This window comes from Eptesicus fuscus, chromosome 9, assembly GCF_027574615.1.
Source record: "Eptesicus fuscus isolate TK198812 chromosome 9, DD_ASM_mEF_20220401, whole genome shotgun sequence".
NCBI classification, from domain to species: Eukaryota; Metazoa; Chordata; class Mammalia; order Chiroptera; family Vespertilionidae; genus Eptesicus; species Eptesicus fuscus.
In genome coordinates this window covers 75,572,024-75,596,618 of record NC_072481.1, presented here as the reverse complement: position 1 = coordinate 75,596,618, position 24,595 = coordinate 75,572,024, and the positions used below count along the sequence as shown (strand labels likewise).

General features: G+C 39.4%; 1 protein-coding gene across 3 annotated transcripts in view; it reads left to right on the top strand.

Annotated features, from left to right (window-relative positions):
• Positions 1–24,595, top strand: part of CDKAL1 (CDK5 regulatory subunit associated protein 1 like 1) — a 654,128-nt gene that overhangs the window by 217,888 nt on the left and 411,645 nt on the right. For all 3 annotated transcript variants that reach the window (XM_008146133.3, XM_028152333.2, XM_054721432.1), the window contains one exon: positions 21,506–21,626. In XM_008146133.3, the coding sequence (XP_008144355.2) occupies positions 21,506–21,626 (121 nt within the window). The remainder of the gene's footprint in view (positions 1–21,505; positions 21,627–24,595) is intronic.

The window sequence follows — 24,595 nt, the reverse complement described above, 5'->3', positions numbered from 1 at the left end:
TGTGGCTGAAAGTTCCAAGCTCCTAAACATATGATTGGCTCCTATGGTCACCAGACCCATCCTCCAAGAATGTCCTCATTAGCATAAGCTCAGATATGGTTGGCATAAACTAATTAGCATAAATTCAGAAAGGGGCTTATTATGAATAACAAAAAATGCTCTAGTCGCTCCTGTCACTCAGGAAATTATGAGTTTTAGGAACTCTATCCTGGGTGAAGACCATACATATATTATTCTATCACAATATCACAGAAGGCTTCTGATCTCCATGGTTGGGTTAATTAGGGATGGCTTCTCACTGAGGAGTTTGGGCTTGAGTGGATTTATTGGAGAGATTGCATTTGGATTTAATTGTAAGAATCAACAGCAAGAGTTGAGTTGAAGATGAAATTGATGGGGATGTTCATTGGCAGGTTTGGTTTGAGGGTAGGAAGGCTGATGAATTAAGTCTTAGTAATGCAACGAAAGAATTTTAGAGATGGAAGAAATAATTTTGTAGGCGTCCTTAGTTTTCAGATGAGGAAGCTGAAGTAGGCAGAGATTAGATGACTCATCTGAGATCTACTGGTTAATGGAGAATGAGGTCTCTCTGTGAACTTCTTTACTTTCTATTGCCAATACTTCATGTAGACAGCACAAATTAGTGATATAAGGTTGCCTTTAGCATTTAACCAGTTGTTTGTGTCTGTCAGCATGTTACTTTTCTGAGGCTCAATTTTCTGTTTAAAATGGAGAGGATTTAATGGGTAATACATTTGAGTTACCCAGAACACAACTCATATTAATGTTTATTTCTTACTCTCTCCTTAATACCTAGACTGCTGGAATAACCTGACTGACCTCTGCTACCAATGACTCTGTTTTCAATCTGACTGTATATACTATTATCCTCAAATTATTCACTCTCCTTCATCTGTGTCTTTAGTGGTTGCCTGTTACCCACTAAATTAATGGGGGACTTCTTAGTGTGATTTTAATGATTTTCTACCCCATTCTGCCATCTTCACCATCCCTCCCACCCATTAATTTTATACAAATACCTTTTGCTCCGATCGACTATTTATTGGTTGTCTTTTCTCTGTTTTTTGCAGTTTGCTTCACATTCATCTTAGGGTCCTGGATATGCTCTATTTGCCCCTCCAGATTAATTCCCCACCCTTCTCCACCTGTTGCGTGTCCCTGGAGGCTGACCTGTGTGGCTGCATCAGTAGATCCTTGCTGTCTGGCATCTAGATGAATTTAGCCCATTGGAGGTTGGAGGTGTGACTAGCACAGGAGATAGGAGTATGTCTTACCTGCTCTCCCCTCCCTCCTGCTCATCCTCTATTGGTTGCTTCTCTCACCTGAAGGCCACAGCCTCTGTCAGGTGGCTCCCTCTATTCATCTATTTACCAGGTTCCTGTAACTATTTCCTTCCTTTGATTTTGCAGGCCCACGAGTAGAAACAACTCCCCATTGTTGCTCACCTTAGAGTATCGCATTGTCTCTTGTTGGTTTTGCTAACCTTGCCAAACTTTAGTCAATAGTCCCTTTATTAAAATCTCTTCAATTATGCAGTGTGCCATCTGCTTTGCTGGGACCCTGATTGATAAATGCTCCATGGAGAAGCAAGATTCTGCCCAGAAGGGCCAGATGGAATACAGCCTGACAAGAGGATTTTGCCATAACTCTCTTGTTTCCACATTTGATTCCTGTTGGGCTCTTTTCATATTTTTTCCTTGAAGGGGGTTTGGACAGACAGCCTCTGCCACAGCCTGTTTGCATTCTTTTTATCGCTATCCTTATGCTATACCAAGTAATGTTTTTAAAAATGTATTAATAAGATACACTGATGCTGAAAGCATTTAAATCTTACAATTAACATAAAACTGTGCAAAGCATATTCCATTTGCATCTGTCTTAGTTGGAACAAAATGGAAAATTTTAAGTTATATTAAATGAAACCTCATTATTTTAATAGTGGCCTGAAAATTTTATTTTGTAGCATTTTGCTTTGGGAGAGACCAGATTATATGGATTCAGGATTTTCTCTGTAACATCTTGAAAATGCAAGAAGATGTGTAACTGAATCTAAGGGAATAAATACAATGTTTAAAGGATTTAAATTCATTTCTTTTAAAAATACTCATATGGACCTTAGTCTCCGTTTATGAGGTCATTAATACTTTTCTGCATGAAAGCTCTGACGGGAATATAAATCTGCACTTCTTCTGATATGTGTACATGACATCCTCAAAACAAGAAAAAACTTACATCCTTTGTAAAAGGTAGTCTAACTGTATAACTTAAGACAAATGAATGCAAGTAAATATTGCCTATTGAAATTAGAAAAATGTTTTTACTAGTAAGTCATATTTCTTCTCTAGTCAATCTCTAATAAAAGAGGCCTCTATTGTTATTAATATGTTTGCTAGTATTTTAGTCAGTCTAATTCCAAATGCCTCCAGTGTTGGTAATTCAAGACTTTCCCAATATGGCACAATCTGCAAGTTTAATTGATTTTCTGTTTTCTCCAACTTCTCGGTAATTGATGCAGTCTTGGATTAGACTTATCTAAATTCCCAGGGTACTTCACCAAATAGCTCTTTTTTTTTTTTTAATTTAACACATTGCTATTAATCTTCACTCTGTCAGATTTTGTGCTTTGCATTTGACGCTAATTCAGAGCATAAAGTCTTCGTAAATTGAGACTGGAAGGCAGAAGCATATAAAGCGTGGTTTTGTCAGTGTTAATCATGAGGAACTGCCCTACAGAGTCCAGTGGAGACTGATGTGGAGATGTTTGCCCAGCATAATGGATAAGGCAATGGAGCTTGGATATGGAGCCTTTTACATATGCCACAGTACTGTACTACAAAAGCACACTGGCTTTGTCAGTATGTTTTCAATAAACATAATATTTTCAGAAATGAGAATGGATAAATTTCTTTATACCCAAACAGTAAAGTTCTACCAGAGGACTTTAAACTTGATTTTCACATCGCTTTATTCTGTATCTTGGTTTGGAATGATGACTGGAAAGGACTGTCTGTTAGAGAAACCATCAAGTCATTTCTTGTCTGAATTTTTATGACATACTAGCTTTCCCGTTGCAGGAAAAATCCTGCAATAGGATTTCCTGCTGCACTCTACCCCGCCTCCGTTCCTCCCTTGTCCCCCGCCTCACCTTCTCCTCCAGCCCGCCGGCGTTTCCCTTCGCCCCCGGCCCCGCCTCCGCTCCGCCCTTGTCACCCGCCCCGCCTTCTCCTCCAGCCCGCCCGCGTTTCCCTTCGCCCCCGGCCCCGCCTCCGCTCCGCCCTTGTCACCCGCCCCGCCTTCTCCTCCAGCCCGCCCGCGTTTCCCATCGCCCCCGGCCCCGCCTCCGCTCTGCCCTTGTCACCCGCCCCGCCTTCTCCTCCAGCCCGCCCGCGTTTCCGTTCGCCCCCGGCCCCGCCTCCGCTCCGCCATTGTCGCCCGCCTCACCTTCTCCTCCAGCCCGCCCGCGTTTCCCTTCGCCCCCGGCCCCGCCTCCGCTCCGCCATTGTCGCCCGCCTCACCTTCTCCTCCAGCCCGCCCGCGTTTCCATTCGCCCCGGCCCCGCCTCCGCCCCGCCCTTGTCGCCCGCCCCGCCTTCTCCTCCAGCCCGCCAGCGTTTCCCTTTGCCCCCGGCCCCGCCTCCGACCCCCCCCCCCCCGCTTGCTTGCTTCTTCAAAGCTTTACTCCCTTCAGCTCTTGGCTTCTTTGGACGCTGTCTTGATATGCAAATTAGCCGCCATCTTTGTTGGGGTAATTTGCATACTCGTCCCGATTGGCTGGTGGGCGTGGCTTGGCTGGTGGGCGTGGCTTAGGTGTAGCGAAGGTGCGGTCAATTTGCATATTTGTCTATTATTAGATTAGATAACTTTGTTAGCCAAATTGTCAGTCCTGTTTCCAGCCACACACATACTGAGCAGCATCAGTATTATGAGTATTTTTAACTGTGGTCAATGATCACCATGCTTACTGTGGTTTTTTAAAAGTATTTAAGTAACTTTAAGTTTGTGTAATATTTTTCAACCATTAAAGTTTTAAAAACTCAAATGAATGCTTAAGTATACCCCTCAAGTGGATTCTGCTGCTTTATGGTGGCTTCAAAATGTTTTATGTTTTGGTTTGTCTTATATTTAAATGCTTTAACATGTTCATCACTTATATATTTTTTTGCTATTTAAATATACATTTTCTTATGGTTTGAAACCACCTTTTATCATTAGTGGGATTTATTTATATGAAGACTTGGGTATTTCATTAACTTTTGATTTCTTTATTCTGGGGTGGAAAGGGTGCATAGTGTTGAATAGTTTCTAAGGTTGATGATCTTATTGTTGTTTTCACATAACACACAGTTATAATGGTTCATTGGATTTGATTGTTCAAAACAGGAAAGGAAATTACTTTAAGCTTGAACCTCTCAGGCTTCCCATGACCCAGCCCTGCTGTTAGTGGTCCACTGATTTATCTGGTAAAATAGCCCCATCCTTCCTTGCTTAAATATTAACAAGGACTTGCCTCCTGTGAAATTTGGCTTCCATGTTAACTCTTGCAAATCTTGATAGTGTCTTGGCAGACTGCATGAAGGTGAGATTACAAGTATTGCTGAATTCTCTAAAAAACGTATTACTATAGTCTAGACCTTTGTGCAAACCTTTAATGTAAAGTGGTTTATAAATTTTGAACATCCTGATTTTAAAGTTTATATATAATGCTAGTCTCAAGGTTCTAATTTCTATTTATACTAATAGGAGTTATTTAGTAAAAAAAAGCCAAATAGATCAATTAATCCTGTTTTGAGTCTCACATAGAAAACATGAAAATTAATGTAAATAAAGAAAACTTTAATGTATTTACAAATAGAAATTTTGTTCCTATGATGTTCTTTCTTTATTATGTCTAACTTTAAGAGAATTGACATGTGGTACACTACTTTTATGCTGTGTGCATATCATGTGCTTTCATGTGTGTCTGGGAAAGCTTTAGTCTTCATTGAAAGAAGCTACTGTGTTTGTTTAGTAAAATTCAGTGAGAAGAGTTGGATCTATAAACTTAGAAAAAAGAATATTAGAAGCTTCATTACATTTTTCAAATAGAAGATTAGATTGTAGGTTAATTGTGGTACTTTCTGTTTTGGCTTGACTGTTCCTAACACATAGTAAGGTGTGTTATATTGGTAATTCTCCTTTAGTACTTTATAGTTGGATTCCCTAAAAATAGAAATATAAAGTGGAAACGAGGTCATCTTACAGGGACAATATCCAAAACTTCAACAGCAAAACCCCCCAAAACAGAAAAGTTATCATCATTCTTGAAAAATTGATTTAAAGACAAATATTTTGTTGTCAGCAAAATTATATATCACAGCCAAGTGAGAAAATTGGTAACATAGACCAACTTGATGGCTCAGATGTGACTACACAAAAAATTTAAATCTGATTTTCTTGAAAAATTTGTTTGACAATTTGAAAAATTTACTTTATCAGTAGGATGTCGTTTACTAGGTTATGCGACCTTTCCTTAGAAAATCTAACTTTGTCAGTAATTGGCGTAGAGAAAGAATGCTGGATTGATTTGTACCTAATATTTGGAGATGTACATTTTTTTTTAAATAAGTTTATTCTGTAACATAACAGAGCATACAGCATATATGTAGTTATCACTTCTGAGACTGAGAGAATACTAGGTGTACCAGTTAATAATGCAGATTTTTTTCAGTAGATGGAGTTACACATATGTTGATATATATGCGATTTGATATATATGCTATTTTGTTGTATTGACAACAAGCTTCAAAACTTCATATGTCAAATTTTCTGAAGGTGTTAATATCATAGATATTTTTACGCTTAAAAATGTCGAATTTTGTGCCCAAAAAAAGAGCATTTGCAGGAAGTTTTAATTCATTACTTTATTTTGAAGACACGTGCTGCGGAATACTTCGGGAAACTTATGGTGATCATGCTCCATCTCAAGATACTTGTGAACGCTGGTTTAAATGCTTTAAAAGTGATTTCAATGTGAAAGACAAAGAACGTCCAGGTCAACCAAAAAAGTTTGAAGACCAACAATTACAAGCATTATTGGATGAAGATGCGTGTCAAACTCAAAAACAACTTGCAGAAAGATTAAATATTGCTCAGCAAACCATTTCCGATCATTTACAAGCAATGGGAAAGATCTTAAAGGAAGGAAAATGGGTGCCACATCAACTGAACGAAAGACAAATGGAAAACCAAAAAGTCATCAGTAAAATGTTGCTTCAACAGCATGAAAGAAAGACTTTTTTTGCATTGATTTGTGACTGGCGATGAAAAGTGGATTTATTTTGAGAATCCCAAATGCACAAAATCATGGGTTGATCCAGGTCAACCATCAACATCGACTGCAAGGCCAAATCGTGTCGGAAAAAAGACAATGCTCTGCATTTGGTGAGATCAGGAAGGTGTGGTGTTTTATGAGCTTCTAAAACCAGGTGAAACCATTAATACTGATCGCTACCGACGATAAATAATCAATTTGTATCATGGTTTGATCGTGAAATGACCAGAATGTGCCAGAAGACACAGCAAAGTAATTTTGCTTCATGATGAGGCACCATCACACACTTCAAAACCAGTTAAAGACACGTTAAAAGATCTTGCCTGGGAAGTATTAACCCACCCGCTGTATTCACCAGACCTTGCTCCTTCAGATTACCACTTGTTCTGATCGATGGCGCAAGCATTTTCTGAGCAGCACTTCAAAACATATGAAGAAGTGAAAAATTGGGTCTCTGAATGGTTTGCCTCAAAACAAGAAAAGTTCTATTGGGACGGTATCCACAAATTACCTGAAAGATGGGGAAATGTGTAGCTAGCGATGGACATTACTTTGAATAAAGCACTTTTGATGCTTCTCTTGAAATTATCGTGTTTTCTTTGATTACAAAATCCGCATTATTAACTGGTACACCTAGTAAATACCAATTTCATTTCCTTATTAGTCTGAGGGAGGAAAACTCATTTGCAGAATCTCCAGTTAGGATATTCAACTATGGATGGATTTTTAAAAAAATATATATTTTATTGATTTTTTACAGAGAGGAAGAGAGAGGGAGAGAGTTAGAAACATCGATCAGCTGCCTCTTGCACACCCCCTACTGGGGATGTGCCTGCAACCAAGGTACATGCCCTTGACTGGAATCGAACCTGGGACCCTTGAGTCCGCAGGCCGACGCTCTATCCACTGAGCCAAACCGGTTTCGGCTGGATGGATTTTTAAGAAGTTTATCAGTACTGCTGTTCTATAACATAGCATACATTTTCTTGAGTAAAAAAGAAACAGTAATTGAAATGTCCTTATAAAACATGGTTTCTAACACATATCTTTATTGTAACTGAAAATTCAAGTGCACATAACTTTAAGCTGCCCTGAAGTCTGCTAAGATGGGTAAGAGTCCTAGACTGAGAATATGCAGAGCTGCGCTGAAAGGCTTGTTTTCCTGCTAACAGGTTATGTTTGACATCCCACACCATCTCAGTGGTTCCGTTTCCTATGTGGTAAATTGTTCTGACATGGAAGGTCCCTGCAACTCAGAAAATACCAGGAATATTTGAGTCTGCAATATAAAACTTGAGTTTCAGAGTCTGTCATTCGAATGAGATACTGACATTTTGGACAGTGATCTCTGAAAAAAGTTATTTGAATGGGACTAGCTTTTCCTCGCATTCTAATCTCCACTTGCCACATTTTATTTTTCTTTCCCCTTGCCTACAAAATGAAGTCGAAGATGTTTGTGGCAGACATACCATGCACTTTTCTTTATCTCTGTGTTCTCCAGGGAGGAGGGTCTCTGACTCCTTCGCCTTTATTCACTCAGTTCTTCTGCCACCCTACATGATGATAGACACTACTTCCCAGTGCTAAGAGTTCTGTACTTCTCTGAGGCAACGTTTATTTCTACCCTGGGGCACGTTTACCTTCAGGACTTTGAGACAGGCAGTTTTCATCTCAGGGTTGCTGGACAAAAAACATGGAGAGGATTGAATGTAAAATAAGAGCATCGCCTGAAGTAGTGATTCTCAAGGGTGTTCCCTGGGAGAGGAATGGTAGCTGAAGGGGAGATGGCAGGGTGGTCTGTCACAGCCTGGGAAAGCAGGGGGTTGGCATTTTTGCCTTGTGGCCCTTCACCTAGATTCGTTGCCATTGTGAGCCCCTGTGACAGCTGGGTTAGAAGCATGTCACTCAGGGGTCCTGGGATGGGAAGCAGCCATAGTTCTCCACCTTGGCTCCCTAGGCACCTATGCTCCGATGTACACAGGATCATATGCAGTTCCTGGAACAACACTGCTTTCTTCCTCTTCCTCACATTCAAGAATTATAGAAGAATGCAAGTGAGTGATGCAATAGGGATGCCCTTGAATCTACTTTAACTCATACATTTAAAAATCATTTGTAAATTTATCATATCAGTGCAATTATTTGTGACCTATGTCCCAGTTCTCCAGAGCTTTAAAAATTAATGGGATCTGACTTTAACTTACAGTGTTTGAAAGTTTTGAAAATCCGGCCTTCTTATTTTGGAGAAACGTCATTAGCACTATAGGCCTTAATAGGATTACAATTGCATTAATTATAGTAACATTTGTAATTAACTTCTCCCTAGCTCTTTGTAACTTACCCTCTTCTGTACATTAATTCCTCAAAATCCACAGGAACCCTGACATCACTGATTGCACAGTCAGGCTTCAGTGTCCTGTAATCTCAAACCTAGTCCTCTAATCCCATGTTCTTTACATTTGGTTAAGATGCTTACCTTGAATGGAGGGAAGTGAGAAAGTGAGACTCATTTATTCTTATTTCCTTTCCTCATGTCTATTGTTTCCTGTCACTGCTCACCCATTTTCTAGTTCTCATTCATATTCTTGCTTATACGTTTTGGTCCTTCACATTTCTTGTTTCCTTTTTTACCTCTTTTCGCCCCCTCTCCTTTCTCTCAGTTTTACTTGCTATTTTATTTTGTGTCAACATAAGAACTTTTATTGTAAGGAGTTAATAAATATTTGTTAGATTTAAAAAAAAATCATTGGTAGTCTTACCTTGGTATAAAGGTGCTTAATTTAGGAAATGAGTAAATAAAAGTATTCCTTAACTGTAAGCAACCAATAAAAAGCTAGTCTAACCAGTAAAAAGTTGAGGAAGATATTCTACAGGAAAATTGTTTTGGGTATTTTTCAAAGGGTAATTTTTGAAGATTTTAATGTGAAACACACTTCATACAGTTTTTACAATGGTTAGGTCAAGATAATTCTTCCACATTTTTAAGGATATGGCCCATGTTCTAAATCCTAGTTTTGTATGTAGACCAGATAAATATTGAAGCAGTAACTAGAAGGATTCTGATGTAGGTAACTTTCAGATTTTAACATTTCATAACCAACATTAATTGTAATTTCCTAAACTAAGTTCTAAAAATAATGTTTGACCAGTCTTTGGATTAGAAGTAAGAATGCATCTCAAGCCTACATAATTTTTACCTCATAATATATATTTAGAATCATTTTTGAAGGTACAGTTTTTCAAGTGGGTCACCTTTATGCCAGGTCTTAATAAGTCTTTTCAGTGAAATTTGATTTTAGTGATAGGCTGGTTTGAAGAAGTGGAAAATGAACAACAAGCAGGAAATTTAGCAAAGAACTGTGCTTGTTGTGTTAATAGTATTGTGTCGAATGTATTGATATATATTGTCATGTATATAAAGTGTGTCCTGCTTTCTCAGCCTCCCCACACTAGTGTTACCCCTCCATGAAGCCTTTCCTGATCTTTCCAGGAAAGCTGACCACCCCCTATGGTGTCCACTGTTCCTAGAAACATTGACCATACCCCATGGGACACTTGTGCCCAGGTATTTATTTACAAGTCTGTTTTCCTTGAGACCTTAAGTCCCTTTTTAGGGCAACAGTGATATGGTGGCTCAGGACAGAATCATTTTATTTTTCCAGGGGATTATTTTGGAAGTCTTTATGTGATAGTAAATATTGATAAAATTATATTTTATACACCTTTTTAAACTCATCTAGATTCTTGTGAAACTCTTGTTTGAGTTATGCATATACACTAACATTAATGTATTGGGTTATGATTACCAAGTGTTCATCTTCCTTGTTTTTATTAAACACTAGAATCCTGGTGCATGAAATTCATGCATGGGTGCAGTCCCTAGGCCTGGCCGGCGACCAAAGTGTTAGCGCCTGGCATGGAAGGGCAGATCCCAGCTGACCTCTGGGCCCTGGGCAGCACCTGGGCCCCCAGGCCCTTGTGCACCCCCCTCCACCTGAGTTATCGGACCCCTCTCAGCTACCTCAGTGACTGGGAGCTGGGCAGCGGCCCCGCCCCCCACTGCCTCCACTGGTTGCCACCTGGGGGGGCGATTGGGCCCTGCTCTCACCCGCCTTGGCCTGGTGTCGCCCACTCACCTGCTCCACTATCCCACCACAGTCCTGCTCTCATCGGGGCCCATTGGGGCCGGCAGTGCCTCCACTGCCGCCTGCTGCCAGAGCCGCGTCACCGGTGCCCACCATGTTACGTGTCGCCCCCTGGTGGTCAGCGCACATCATAGTGAGCCTTGGAACTCCTGGTCGAACTTCTGTTCGAGGGGACAATTTGCATATTAGGCTTTTATTATATAGGATTTCTACACTGAATTTATTGTTGCCATTTGTACAGAAGGGCAATGGTAGTGCCTATGTAAGAGAGTGTGAATTTAAAGCCAACAAGGAAGCTCCAGATGCCCCCTTCCCGAACCTCCTCCGTTTCGGTTGCCTCTGTGCTGCCTGCAGTGCAGATGGTTCAGCTCGCCATCGTGATGAGATGAAACACAATAAGGACCGGCAGGCATATTTTAAAGTCCACAGATGGGACAACGCTCTAACTTTCTCTGCATCCCATGTGAATAATGGCAGGAGGACACCTGAAATTTTCGTTCCTGATTTAAAGTGGTAATTTGAGCTTCAGTTTTTAAAAGTTAAATGTGGCTTACAAGTTCCTTATGTCATGTATTTTAATGTTATTTTGTAGTTACTTGAATCTATTGTCAGGTCTGTTGTCTCTGCTTCCATCCCCTAGTGCAGCAATCTTGGGAAGAGCGGTTTGAGCATGAGCAATGATTAAGTTCTTCATTGCTGCCATGGTTGCTTTATATACTGAAACCCAAAGCATGCATAGCTGTATGTGCAAACACTAAAGCCTTGGAGCTGCTTAACAAATTTAGAGTTCAGGAATGCCTATGCTAGCAAGACAGCCAGTGACCTGAGGAGTTCTTTTAAGGGTCTGTGCTAATGTGGAGTCATTGATGTGGGACTGCCTTGACCTTTGAGTGTTTTGATGTACACTTGGTATACACTGTGAAAAATAAATTGACACCACACAAATCTCTCATTGTCATAAAAAGTATATCTGCTTACAAAAGATTCAGTAAAAACATAAAATTAAATGTTACGGTAATTTGCCTCCAGAAGATGTCTCTATTAGGGTAAGAAGACATTTTGCCTATGTGGATTATTTGCTATATGTAGCCTTTGTTTAATATGATGACCTTAAAATAATTGCCATTATTCGTTGTACCAGAAATGCTGTGCAAATGGAAGAAAAAGTTGCCCAAGAATGTTTATTCCAACAAATGTTTTCAAATGTGTATATCAGCAAATGCTTTCAACTTTCTGTCTTCTAGAGTTCTGGATCACACATAAATTAAAATTATCATTATAATTATAATGTAGAACCTCTTTTTGTGCAATAAGAGTTTTGCTATTAAATGATCCTTACACATATAGGGACTTAAACTTTGTATTGTAACCCTATCTTAGCTTCCTGACTATCAGGTAAGGTGTTGGGTTCTTCATGCTTTGTTAAACTCTGGACATGAATGCTGATGGTGTCAGTACCTTTGTAGCCTCTGTTAACGCTTTGATTCATGCTTTGAATTCTGTCTTTTTGTTGTTGTTAATCCTCATTGGAGGATATTTTTTTTCCATTTATTTTTAAAGAGAGTGGAAGATGAGGGGTGAGTGAGAGAGAAACATTGATGTGTTACATTGATTAGTTGCCTCCTGCACATAGCCCAGCTGGGGCCGGGGATTGAACCTGCAACCCTCGGTGCACAGGCTGAAACTCTAACCACTGAGCACACCAGCCAGGACTGAATTCTATCTTTTTGGACAGTGATTCTTAATATTCTTTCTTTATTTTAATATCTTTTCTAGGTATCATGGTTGGAGGTAACATTTAAATTCTTACTACTTGACGAAATCTTAGTAGTTAAAATTGGCACTTGAATTGTAATGATTTTGTGTTTTTGAGTCAATTCTAGTATTTCCCCTAACATTTTTCAACCTAGACTTGTGACAAAGCTGCTTCTAACATTGAACCCAATTTCTTTGTTTTACTTTGCTTTCTTCTTTTAAAATGAAAATATTTCATTTTAGTGTGAATTTTAGAGAATCCTTGCTTTCTTGACAGGTACCCACATATGAGGAATGATATTGAATGTTGTAGAGACAAACTTCTGACTACATTTTTGTTTCTTTGTAATTAAGTCATTAAAATACCTATGGAGTATATGTCAAGTAACAGCTCCAAGCATTTTTGTTGAAAAACAGATTTATTGAGCATTCCTTTCTGATATTCTTACATGATACTACAATTGATGTGACTAAATTTCTCAAGGGAGGTTATCTGCAGTGCATTTGCTCTTTTTTTCTTCTTGCTTGAATTTCTGCCAGTCTTCTGCCCTCTGCCCCCAGACCCCAACATCATGTTAGATTGCTTTACTAGGAAGTTTTCCAGGAGGCAGACTCAGAGCTTAGAGTTCAGACAGGTCTTCTGAATGTGTCCTAATAGGATTGAGACTGTGTGGAGTGAAAGCAGTTAGTAAGGGACCACGAAACCTTGGCATGATGCTTCCTCTGGTGGTGACAGGGGTGGTTGGTCACATGTTAAGGAAACAATGAACGGCCATTAAAATCAGGTGGGAGGAATGAAGTATTGAGGGAAAATCTGGCTGTTTACTAGTATAGCACCTTTAGAACAAAAAGCAATTAAAGGAGAAAAAAATAAACAATAGGAGTCCCGAGTTGCCGGCTCACTGCTGCCTCTGTGATATTCGAAGGCTGATTTGTACAGACCACTTTAGCTTTAGGAGCCAAAGGAGAACAGGTTGGTTTGTGTGTAGAAACGTAATTAATAAATACATATTTTGTAGGTGGTTTTATTTCTGTCACTCAGTTTACTTAGGTGCTTGTGTTTCAGGGTTGGTTCTTTTCTGTTTGTGAACGACCATTTTCATTGGCTTCCTGACCTGCTGACTGGCTGGGCTCTCTGTGTGGATGGGATGTTTTTGCCTCAGCTCTAATGATATGCAGTACAGTTAGCACTGTGGGGCTTGGAAAAGATTTTTTGCTCTTGAACATTCATATACACATTGAATATTGATTCAACTAGTATAGCAATTACTGTACAAAACATGACGTTTTTTTTCACATAGGTTATTCATTATTATGAATTCACAATATGCATTTACTAGTGAATTATATAAAAAACTAGCTTTTGGTTCAAACTTTGTAATATATAATTGTTTTAACTAATGAAATCATTTACTAACATTCTTTACTGGATTAGATCAAATGTAAAAGCCAGCTCGGAAGCAGTTTTTTTTGTAGCTGATTTATAAATAAGTGCTGAAAGCCTCAGGCTTAAAATTAAATTTGTTTTAACAGGGCTGAATTTTTTGTGGCACTTGTAAGTAACAACTTGGATGTTTATTAAAGATGGTTAATAAACCCACTGAGACATACTTGACCATTATTTAGAGGAAATGAAATGTGAATTTACATTTAAAAAGGAAAAGATAAAAGATATCAGAAATATAACATTTGAGTATGCTTCATTCTATACAATAGGCAATCTTCTTTTTCATCCTAGTATTAAAATTGCATATCTCTGTTTTAATCACTGCCTCTTTATCACTTTCTCTTTGGTGGTGTCATGTTATTATAAGTTGATCTGGTCACACTGAGCATCTTTCTTCCCATCTGTTCTATTAATGCTTTCTCCTTTAATTTCTTGTCATGTGGAGTGAAATGATGTAAAAACTGATATTTTCACTCTCTTTTTCTTCCAAACTCTGTTGTTGTGGTTTCTTTTTTCCTCCCTTTCTCTTCAATCTAGCCGCAAAAGGTGATGAAATTCATATAGCCACAAAATAAATCAGTATTCATTGAGGAGCCATTCTTTTTCATCACAGCGCCAGGCATCAGTGCTAACCAGAAGGGACCGAACAAAGACACAGTCTGCAGGTGCCACTGTGGTGCCTGCCTCACGGTCCCTCCATAAACAGCATGTCCACTTCAGCCCCCTTCCCCTCCTCAAGCCTTAGTTCCTCTCCTTGGCTTCCCAGAGACATGCCATCTTGGAGACATCTTTTTCACTTCGTTCCTTATTTTGTCAAATTCAAGTTTATTTTAGATAGTAACAATATTTCTAACTGCACATATAATAGGTAATGATTTTCAGTATACATGTTTTTCTGTGGTCTATAGAGTTATTGAGTTAATTTGAAACGAATTCTGTTTGAAAAATAATTTTTATGTATATATTTATTTATTAAACTTATTGGGGTAACATTGGTTAATAACAAATACTTTTTTAGATATAACAAAGGTTTTATTTTGCTAGTCCATTTTTAAAAAAAGATAGCTGTTCTGGTCTGTGGTTGCTTCAGTTTCTTTCCTTTCATTGTTAGCTAGATATAATGGACTTTTATGTTGTTTCCTACTTGGTACTATATTTTCAAATTTTAAAAAAACACACAGTCTTCATAGGTCTGCCACTCTTTAATGAATCATTGGATTGGAAAATAATTCATTATATCATCAGGCAGAGATATGTTCCTTTATTTGCATGTAGATAGTGAAGATGAATAATTTATCAAATGTTATTAGTGCAGGCTGCGTAATACTGGTCACAGCAGGATATAATGAAACTTGTCTCACGCTCGTATGAAAATAGCATGCCTTTGCATAGTCATTATTGAACTTTTGGCATTTCTCAGAGAACTATTATGTTATCAATGCCAATCTTGCTCACCTCTTCATTAACTGGACTTCTGATTGAAGAGTTCAACTTATCTTGAAAATCTGTGAAATCTGGTATGCCAAATGCTTGCTTGACTATAGCTATGTTTGTACATCAGAGCAAGAATTTTCAGATTGAATAAAGTCTGTAATGTTTCTTATTAACGTGAGTAGTGCAAAAAGGCTATGACTGATGGTTTTATTACTTCTGGTCATGAAAAGCTGTGTATATAAGAGATGTTTAAGCACTGTATCTTTCTGAAATGAGGGGTGAAGAAAGATGTATATAATTGCTTAGTATCTTATATCTGTAGTAATTATGTATTAGAAGTTATTTTAAACTAGAGGCCTGGTGCACAACATTCGTGCACTGGGACGGGGGTGCTCTGCGCCCTCTTGCAGTCCGGAACCCCTTGGGGGATCTGCCTGCCAGCTTGGGAGTGGGCCTAAGCTGGCAGACGTACATCCCCGAGGGGTCCTTAGCACTGCTGCAGAGGCGAGAGAGGCTCCAGCAACCACTGTTGTGCTTACCAGCCGTGAGCCCAGAATTGGTGGCGGGAGCCTCTCCTGCCTCTGAGGCAGAGCTGAGGAGCAGCGAGACCAGCTTCTGGCTGAGAGGCACTCCCCTGTGGGAGCGCGCTGACCTCCTGCATTGAGCGTCTGCCCCCTGGTGGTCAGTGTATGTCATAGTGACCGGTCGTTCCGCGGTTTGGTCGATTTTCATATTAGCCTTTTATTATATAGGATAATTGCTTTTAAAAAGGTGGCTTTGGTTTGCTGTGGCATGATTGTGTGGAGGAGGTCCACACGTCTCTTCACAAGTAGTGATCAAGTTGGACAAATGGTTAAAATGAACCATTTCAGCCCTAGCTGGTTTGGCTCAGTGGATAGAGGGTCGGCCAGGACTGAAGGGTCCCAGGTTCAATTCTGGTCAAGGGCATGTGCCTTGGTTGCAGGCTTGATCCTTGTTCCTGGTCCGAGTGCGTGTGGTCTTGGCGGATGCCAAAGGCAACCAATCAATGTGTCTCACATCTATGTTTCTCTCTCTCTCTCTCTCTCCCCCCTACCTTCCACTCTCTCTAAAAATCAATGGAAAAATATCCTTGGGTGAGGATTAACAAAAACCAAATCAAAACAAAAAACAAACCATTTCAGCACTTTGGAAATCAACTGAAAGTATTCAGCAAACTGAGAAGTGTTTATTCGTGAGAACCCCTGAACTTTGAGTAAGAACAGTGTGAGCTTGTGGTGTTTATTCCTTGGGCTTCTCGCATTTTCCTTCTTTACTTTATTCAGCCCTGTGGGCAAGAATGTTCAACAGGGCAGAGCAGGCTATGAAAACCAGCAGCTTTACTGCTGCTCTCAAGACATCTGGAGAACTGTCAAAGTGGAGATTTTGATGGCAAGTTACTGAGGGTCGTGTTTCTACCCCACTGATATTGCGGGCCTGTTTGGCACAGAGTGGAGAGGTGGACTAGCTAGGGATTGAACAAGAACTGCTGGGAGGTGAGACAGTGATGGAAAGCTTGTTAGATATCTTTACAGACTGTAAGTTGACTGGAGGTTTTGCACATGCACAGCAGAGATTGGAGTGTGCCCACCCCACCCACACTTACCTGCCTCTGCAGCCTGTATGCACATCAGAGGAGGTGGAAGAGGACCCAGGAAAGCCCAGGAGAAAGTAAAAGTTGGGGCAGACTTGAAAATGACCCTACCTTTGAATGCCCTTGCCAGCTCATACAGAGATCCATCAGCAGATAGGAGAAATATCACTGGTTCATGGTGTTGGAACAAATGTGTGACCAGTATTATTCAACAAACAGCTATGCAGATACAGAGTTGACCACTGGGAAGTCATGCTTGAGGGAAGAAACCAAGTGTAATAAAATTAAGAAGGGACATTAACGATCATTCATATTGTGGAGAGATAAGCTTTATAGATCTAGCCCAGTTAAGTTTACTAAGTAAAAACAACCTTGGGGTAGGTGGGGAAATCTGAATTGAGTTGCTACAATATATTAACTGAAATGTCCACTATTCAACAAAGTGTTATGATATATCCAAAGAAACAAAGTACAACCATTTTGAGAGGAAAAAAATTCAGTCAGTACCAATTGTCTTTGAGTGACCAAAATTGTTGGATTTAGCACTAAATGTAACCATGCTAGTCATTTAAGGAAAGGGTGCTGACAGTGACTTGAATACAGAATGACAAAAAGGTAGAAATTATAAAAAGAATCTAGAATCAAACAGTACAGTAACTGAAATGAAACAGTAATTAGAGGGGCTCAATTGCAGATTTTGGGTGGCACACAAAGAAAGCAATAAATTTGAGGATAGACCAGTACAAAATTAACCAATCTGAAAAACAGAAGAACACGAACAGGACAACCTGTGGGACAACTTCTAGCACAACAACATGTGTATTATGGAAGTCACAGAAGGAGAGGACACAGGAAGAAAAAAAAAAAAGAATACTGGATGAAAACTTCCCAAACTTTATGAAAAACATCATGGATCCAAAAAGCTACATGAATTGCATGTAGGAAAATCACATAAATCCACACCTAGACACATCATACTCAAACTATTGAAAGATGGAGAACATTTTGGAAGCATGAGAAAGAAGTGACACTTTATGTACAGGCGAACAACAGTAAGATTAATGATTGGCTTCTCATCAGATGTAAGAGAGGTCAAAGTCAGTGGAATTTTTTGTGCTCATAGAAAAAACAACTGCCAACTGATAATTCTACCTCTGGCAAAGGTATCCTTCACAAATGAAGGGAAATAAAAAATTTCCAAATAAATAATTTGTGATTATAAAATTTCCTTTATAAGAAATAGTAAAAGTTCTTCAGGCAGAAGGGAAGTGGTACCAATAACTAGAATTCTCAGGAGGAAATGAAGTGTGGTAGAAATGGTAATTATGTGGGTAAATGTAAATAAAGTATTTTATAAGTATATATTTTCTGTTTAAAAACACAGTTTTTAGCAGTATATTTAGTATATTTATACAGTTTTTAGCAGTATATTTTTGGATTTATACAACTATGTATTTATATGTGTGGCAACATATAACACAAAGGAAGAGGAGGGAAAAGAAATGGACCTTGGACAATTGAACATCCATATGGAAAAAATGAACTTAGACCTTCACTATATACAAAAAGTAACAAAGTTGATCCTAGACCTAAATATAAGAGTGAAAACAGTAAAACTTCTATTAGAAAATGTAGGAGAAATTTTTGTGCCCTGGGGCTAGGCAAAGAATTCTTAGATATAACAGCAAAAGCATGAGCTATAAAAGATAAAAGTTATAAAGTGAACTTCATTCAATTGAAAAACTTACTTTTCAGAAGGTATAATCATGAATGTGAAACTATAAGGTATAAACTGAGAGAAAAATAAAATCATATATCTAAGTTCTTATAAGCCAAATATATAAATAATTCTTACAACTTAGTAATAAGACAAATACTCCAATTAAAATTTTTGCAGAATACTGGAGTAGACATTTTTATTAGTGAGGAACAGGAGAGAGAGAGAGAGAGAGAGAGAGAGAGAAAGAGAGAGAGAGAGAGAGAGAGAGATTAAAAAGAGATGTATTATAAGGAATTGGCTCACAATTATGGAGGCTGAGAATTTCCGTAGATCTGAAGTCAGCAGGCTGAAAACCCAGGAAAGCTGGTGTATAGTTTTAGGCCAAGTTGAAAGGCCTGAGAATCAGGAGAGCTGATGGGGTCTGCAACTGGGCAGCCATGAGAACTAAGAGGAGTTGATATTTCAGTCTGAGTCTGAAGGCTGGCAGAGACCAATGACCCAGTTCTATAGTAAGGAGGAGAAGTTCCCTCCCATTCAGCACTTTTGTTCTATTCGATTGATGGGTAAGGCTCATCAGTGTTGGGGAGAGCAATTTACTTTACTTAGTCTGCTGATTCAAATGTCAATCTCATCCAGAAACACCATCACAGATGCACTTCAAGTAATATTTGGCTAAATGTCTGGGCATCCTGTGGCCCTGTCAAGTTGACACATAAATTAACTAGTACAACATTTTACCATAAGGACATACAGTTGGCTAATAATCACATGAAGAGGTACTCAGCTTCATAATTAATTATAGAAATACATAGTCATTCAAACCACAATAATATTCCACTACATGACCGCAAGAATGGTTGTTGCCAAAAAAATTACATTATGACAAACCTGCCTACATTGCTGGTAGGATATAAAGTGGTATCAGCACTTCATAAAATGGGCTTTTTTCTTACAAAGTTAAATATAAATTTACCACATGACCCAGCGATTCCACTTGTCGGAATCTATCCAAGAGAAATGAATACATACGTCCTCATGAAGCCTTGTATGCAAATGTTCATAGAAACATTATTATAAGGTATTAATTAGAAACAATCAAATGTCATCAGCTGGTCAGCAGATTAATAAAGTGTGCTATATTTGGTATGGGTACAGGGATAGACAGTAAATCAGCTTGAGGGAATTTGGGGGCAATAGAAATGTTCTAAAACTGTTTCTGTGGTGATTGTATGACTGTATATGTTTATTTAAAACTAGAGGCCTGGTGCATGGATTTGTACACAGGTGGGGTACCTCAGCCTGGCCTGCGCCCTCTCACAATCTGGGACCCCTTGGGGGTTGTCGGACTGCCGGTTTTGGCTTGATCCCCGCAGGCCAGCCCGGCTTCTGGCTGAGTGGAGCTCCTGCTGTGGGAGCACACTGACCACCAGGGCGCAGCTCCTGCATTGAGCATCTGCCCCCTGATGGTCAGTGCTCATCATAGTGACCGGTCGACCGGTCTTTCCATTCTAATGCTCACTTAGGCTTTTATATATAGACTAGAGGCCTGGTGCACGAAATTTGTGCACGGGGCAGGGGAGGTTGTCCCTCAGCTCGGCCTGCACCCTCGCCAATCCGGGACCCCTTGGAGGATGTCCGACTGCCCTGTGGGATCGGGCCTAAACTGGCAGTTGGACATCCCTCTTGCAATCCGGGACCACTGGCTCCTAACCGCTCACCTGTCTGCCTGCCTGACCACCCCTAACCACTCTACCTGCCTGCCAGATGTCCCTAACTGCTCTCCTCTGCTGGCCTGATTGCCCCTAACCGCCTCTGCCTGCTGGCCTGATCGCCCCCAACTACTCCCCTGCTGGCCTGATCACCCCCTAACTGCTCTCCTGCCAGCCTGATGCCCCTAACTGCTCTACCCTGCCATCCTGATCACCCTAACTGCTCTCCCCTGCTGGCCTGATCACCCCTAACCACCTCTGCCTTGGCCCCGCTACCAGGACTTTGTCCGGAAGACTTCCGGCCTAATTAGCATAGTACTCTTTTATTAGTATAGACTAGAGGCCTGGTGCATGAAATTCGTGCACAGGGTGTGTGTGTCCCTCAGCCTGGCCTTCACCCTCTCACAATCCGGGACCGCTGGCTCCTAACCGCTCACCTGCCTTCCTGCCTGATCGTCCCTAACCACCTCTGCCTCAGCCCCTGCCACCGCGGCTTCGTCTGGAAGGACGTCTGGAATGTCATTCAGCTGTCCGGTCTAATTAGCATATTATGCTTTTATTATTATAGATAATTGAATTGTTTATTTACAGTGGTTAAATTTTATAGGATGTATTTTAGTACAGTTATGAAAAATAATGTGTATGTATATAATGAGCAAATAACAATACAAACACAAAATAATTGGGGAATCTGAAGGGGACGGAATTCTTTGTACTATTTCATCTTTCTACAACTTGCAATTAATTCAAAGTTCAAAATTATTGAAATTGTAATGGTTTTAGAAATGGTCTAATTTTCTTTCGTATTGTTTTTTTAAAAAATAAGTTAAAAAACATTTGTTTTAAAAAACTCAGTCCTAAAGTTTTTTTTTTTTTTTTTTAAATCAGCTTGTTTATTCTTTACTTCTTTGATTTGCTATTTGCTTTGACCAGATAATCTGCATTTGCTTTCTCTCCCCACCTCCTACGCCTTCACAGTGCAAACTTGGTCAGCAGGCCTAGTGTTCAAGTGAACCCTTCCTGCTTCATACAATATCTGGTCTATGCTAGTGAGCATTCATACCTATGGAAAGACATTCTGAAGATATTTCTGTTTTCCCCATCTGTGTAGTAAAATGTGCCAATATTATAAGCAAAGCACTTTCCACTGTAGGACATGAGCACAGCTGTTTTTCCTTTTGGCACTATTTCTTAGGTTCAACGATCATATCTCTAGTTTTTGTTTCGTTTTTTCGTTTTTTTTCTCATAAAAGAAAAAGTTAAATGAAAATATTAACACATTTGTTGAGAGCAGTAAATTAAAGTGAAACTATGCGACTCATGCTAATGCAGGTCTATGTGCTTTATTTGAAGGTCACTCTGTGAGACTGCTGGGTCAGAAGAAGGATAATGGGAAACGGTTGGGGGGAGCACCGTTGGATTTGCCGAAGATTAGAAAGAATCCACTGATAGAAATCATTTCCATCAATACTGGGTAAGCTGCTCTCCAACTTCCTCATAAAATAGTCAATATATTTCATGAATTCAGGTGTGTGTGTTTTTTTTTTCTTGGACATGTGACAGAGAAAAGTAGTTGTACATTTTCATGAGAAAGGAAAATGAAAAAGCTGTGAAGCACGTGATTATAGTGCCCTCTAAAATGCTCCCTGTATGCAAATTACACTTACATTTGCAGCAAGGTTTTATATCTTTGATTAATATTATTCTAACTTCTCGTTTTTGGTAATAAACATGGATTTCATTTTACAGCCAAGCCCTTGGTTAAAACCTTTTTAAAGAGGGCATTTTATTGTGGAGAATGGTTAACATGCTCATCATTGTGGACTGTTTTTTTCTATAAGGTTATAGTAAATATTACCCAAGCTACTAAGCATGCTTTGATTATTAACTATCTGAAATACATATTTGAAATATGTTACTCTTAGAATTCTGGAGGTCAGAAGTCTAACACATGTCTTATTCTGCTAAAGTCAAGGCTCTCGGGGAGAAATCCGTTTACTTGCTTTGTTCAGCATCTATAGGCCTCCCACATTTCTTGCTTATGGTCTCATCCTTCCATCTTCAAAGCCAGCCCATTGTATTTCTTTGTATCTTCCATAGTCACATTCCCTCTGATTCTGAATCTCTCACTTTTAAGTGATTATATTGTGACTCCTTGGGGACCCCTGAATAATACAGGATACTCTCTCTATTTTAATGTCAGTTGATTTGCAACCGTAATATTTGCAACCTTAATCTCTTTTAGCCTGTGAGGCTCCAAGGGTTAGGGTAGTATGGAAGAAAATTGTAGGTCGGGAAAAGAATCAACAAAGGCATAGGAGTGGACCATATAATTGTTTATGAAGTAGATAATTTTGTCAGGTTGTCTGGGGTTTTCAGTTTGTGTAGGAATAGGGTGATAAATTATCTTTTGTGTGAAGAATCTAATTTCACTTAATTGAGTGATAAAGGGAAAGGAGAGCCCCTGAAGTCTGGCACAGAGGTGAGAATAATCATAGCTAGGCATTAGGGAGGGTATTCTGGGGCAAGGGTGTAATCGAGATTGGGGCTGGGAGATTGCTGGATACATAGAGAGCACTTAGGAGGCCCTTAGTGTCCCAGCCAGGAGGGAGTGAGAGCCTGAGTGGTGGTTGTGGGAATGGAAAGCAAGAATAGCATCAAGTTTTTGGAATGATTTAGAACATGGGGCTTTGTGCCCTAACCAGGTGGCTCAGTTGGTTGGAGCATCCTCCTGTACACCAAAAGGTTGCGGGTTTGATCCCTATTCCCCGGTTGGGGCATGGACAGGAGGCACCGGGTTGATGTTTCTCCCTCAGCGAGTATGTGTGGTTATTTACATAAAGAAGTACCAACCAAGTGCTGTGGTCAGGACAACAGGGAGGCAACATGTGCATACACAAAAGAGGTGAGCTGAGGGTGAAAAAGGCTCACTTTTGTCAGGGTGTCCCGTGTGTGTAATGGCTAATTTTTTCTAGTACTGAGCCTGGAGTGTGGAGACAGAAGGTAATGTAGGGGACACACAGTAAAAAAAAAATCAGATATTGGGTCATAAAGAAAATCTGTGCTTTATTATGCCTTCTCTGTCACTATTAAAGTCATCATTTTTGACAATATCTTGACAATTTTTGTTCTTCCAAACCAAGAGTTGAGTGCTGCTTAGCAGTTCTGATATAAGTTATATCATTTTTTAGATGCCACTATCAGATTATCTCCAGTTTGAAGGGTAATCCTCCCCTGGGCTAAACACATTTTAGAAAATAGTGTTTAACCCTGTAATACTTTACTGATACTTTTTCTTTTAAAATTTATCTTGTCTTGTTATTTTCTATCTGTCAGACATAAAATAATGGTGTTTGGGGACCTTTAAGGGGAATCTAATTTTCTTTGAGATTATGTACCTAAAACTATCATTTTTACATTTGCCCCGGCCCCCTAGAATATCTTATTAGCTCTTGGAAAACAAACTAACTTGTTTGTTTTCACTTTCTTTCTGTAATGTCCAGAATTTAACAGTCCCTATTCTAGTGCTAGATACATAGGTGCTTTCTAAATATTTGAATGAATGAATGAATGAATGAATGAACAAAGAAGAATGCAGATTTATTTTACATCAGTGTTTTTAGAGGAATATAATTATTACTAGTACCTTTTTGTTATCTTTCTGGTTCTAATGATTAAACATGAAATAGTTATTGACTACATATAATCATAATACATTTGAAAATATAATTATTATGTGCTTACCATATTAGCAGACATTGTGTTAGATATTATGATATATACAAAGATAAACATTTCCCAAATCAATAAGTAACTAACATCGACTGGAATAATCCAGAACAGGCGACTCTGAACTCAGGGTCAATTGCAGCTCCTGTGTGAGGAGATTCGGAGCTCATTTATTCCATATCCAGGGCCGTGCAGTTAGGTCCGAGTATGGCACTCTTTCTCGGCGGTGACTCCTCTGCCCTCTGAATTCAGAGCTTTGAGGCACAGGTGTCCCTCCCTGCGCCTCTAGGAGCTGCAGTGGCAGCACCACAGTGGAAAGCTCTTCTACTGCCATTACCAGCACACAGTGGGAAGTAGAAGCCTCACATGCTGTCTTTTATGTTATCTTAAATTACAGCTTTTCAGAAAATTGTGTTCTATAAAAACAACTTTAAAGGTATTTAACTAGAAGTGCTCTTAAAAAGCTTGAATTAAGGATCCAAAGAGATCCTGCTCGAAGTTTGAATATATGTGGGATCATCCTTATACTAAAGTGAATTTTTTTAACACTTAGGGGAGATAAAATGTGGGATGTTTTATATTATAATCTCTTTGGCATGGCTCTATATTACTATATTCAGTAATGACTCTTGAGTCCTTAATATCTTTGCATGGTGTCAAGAAAAAGATATTCATATTTTTTTCAGCTCATGCTGTACTGTTGTTCACACATCA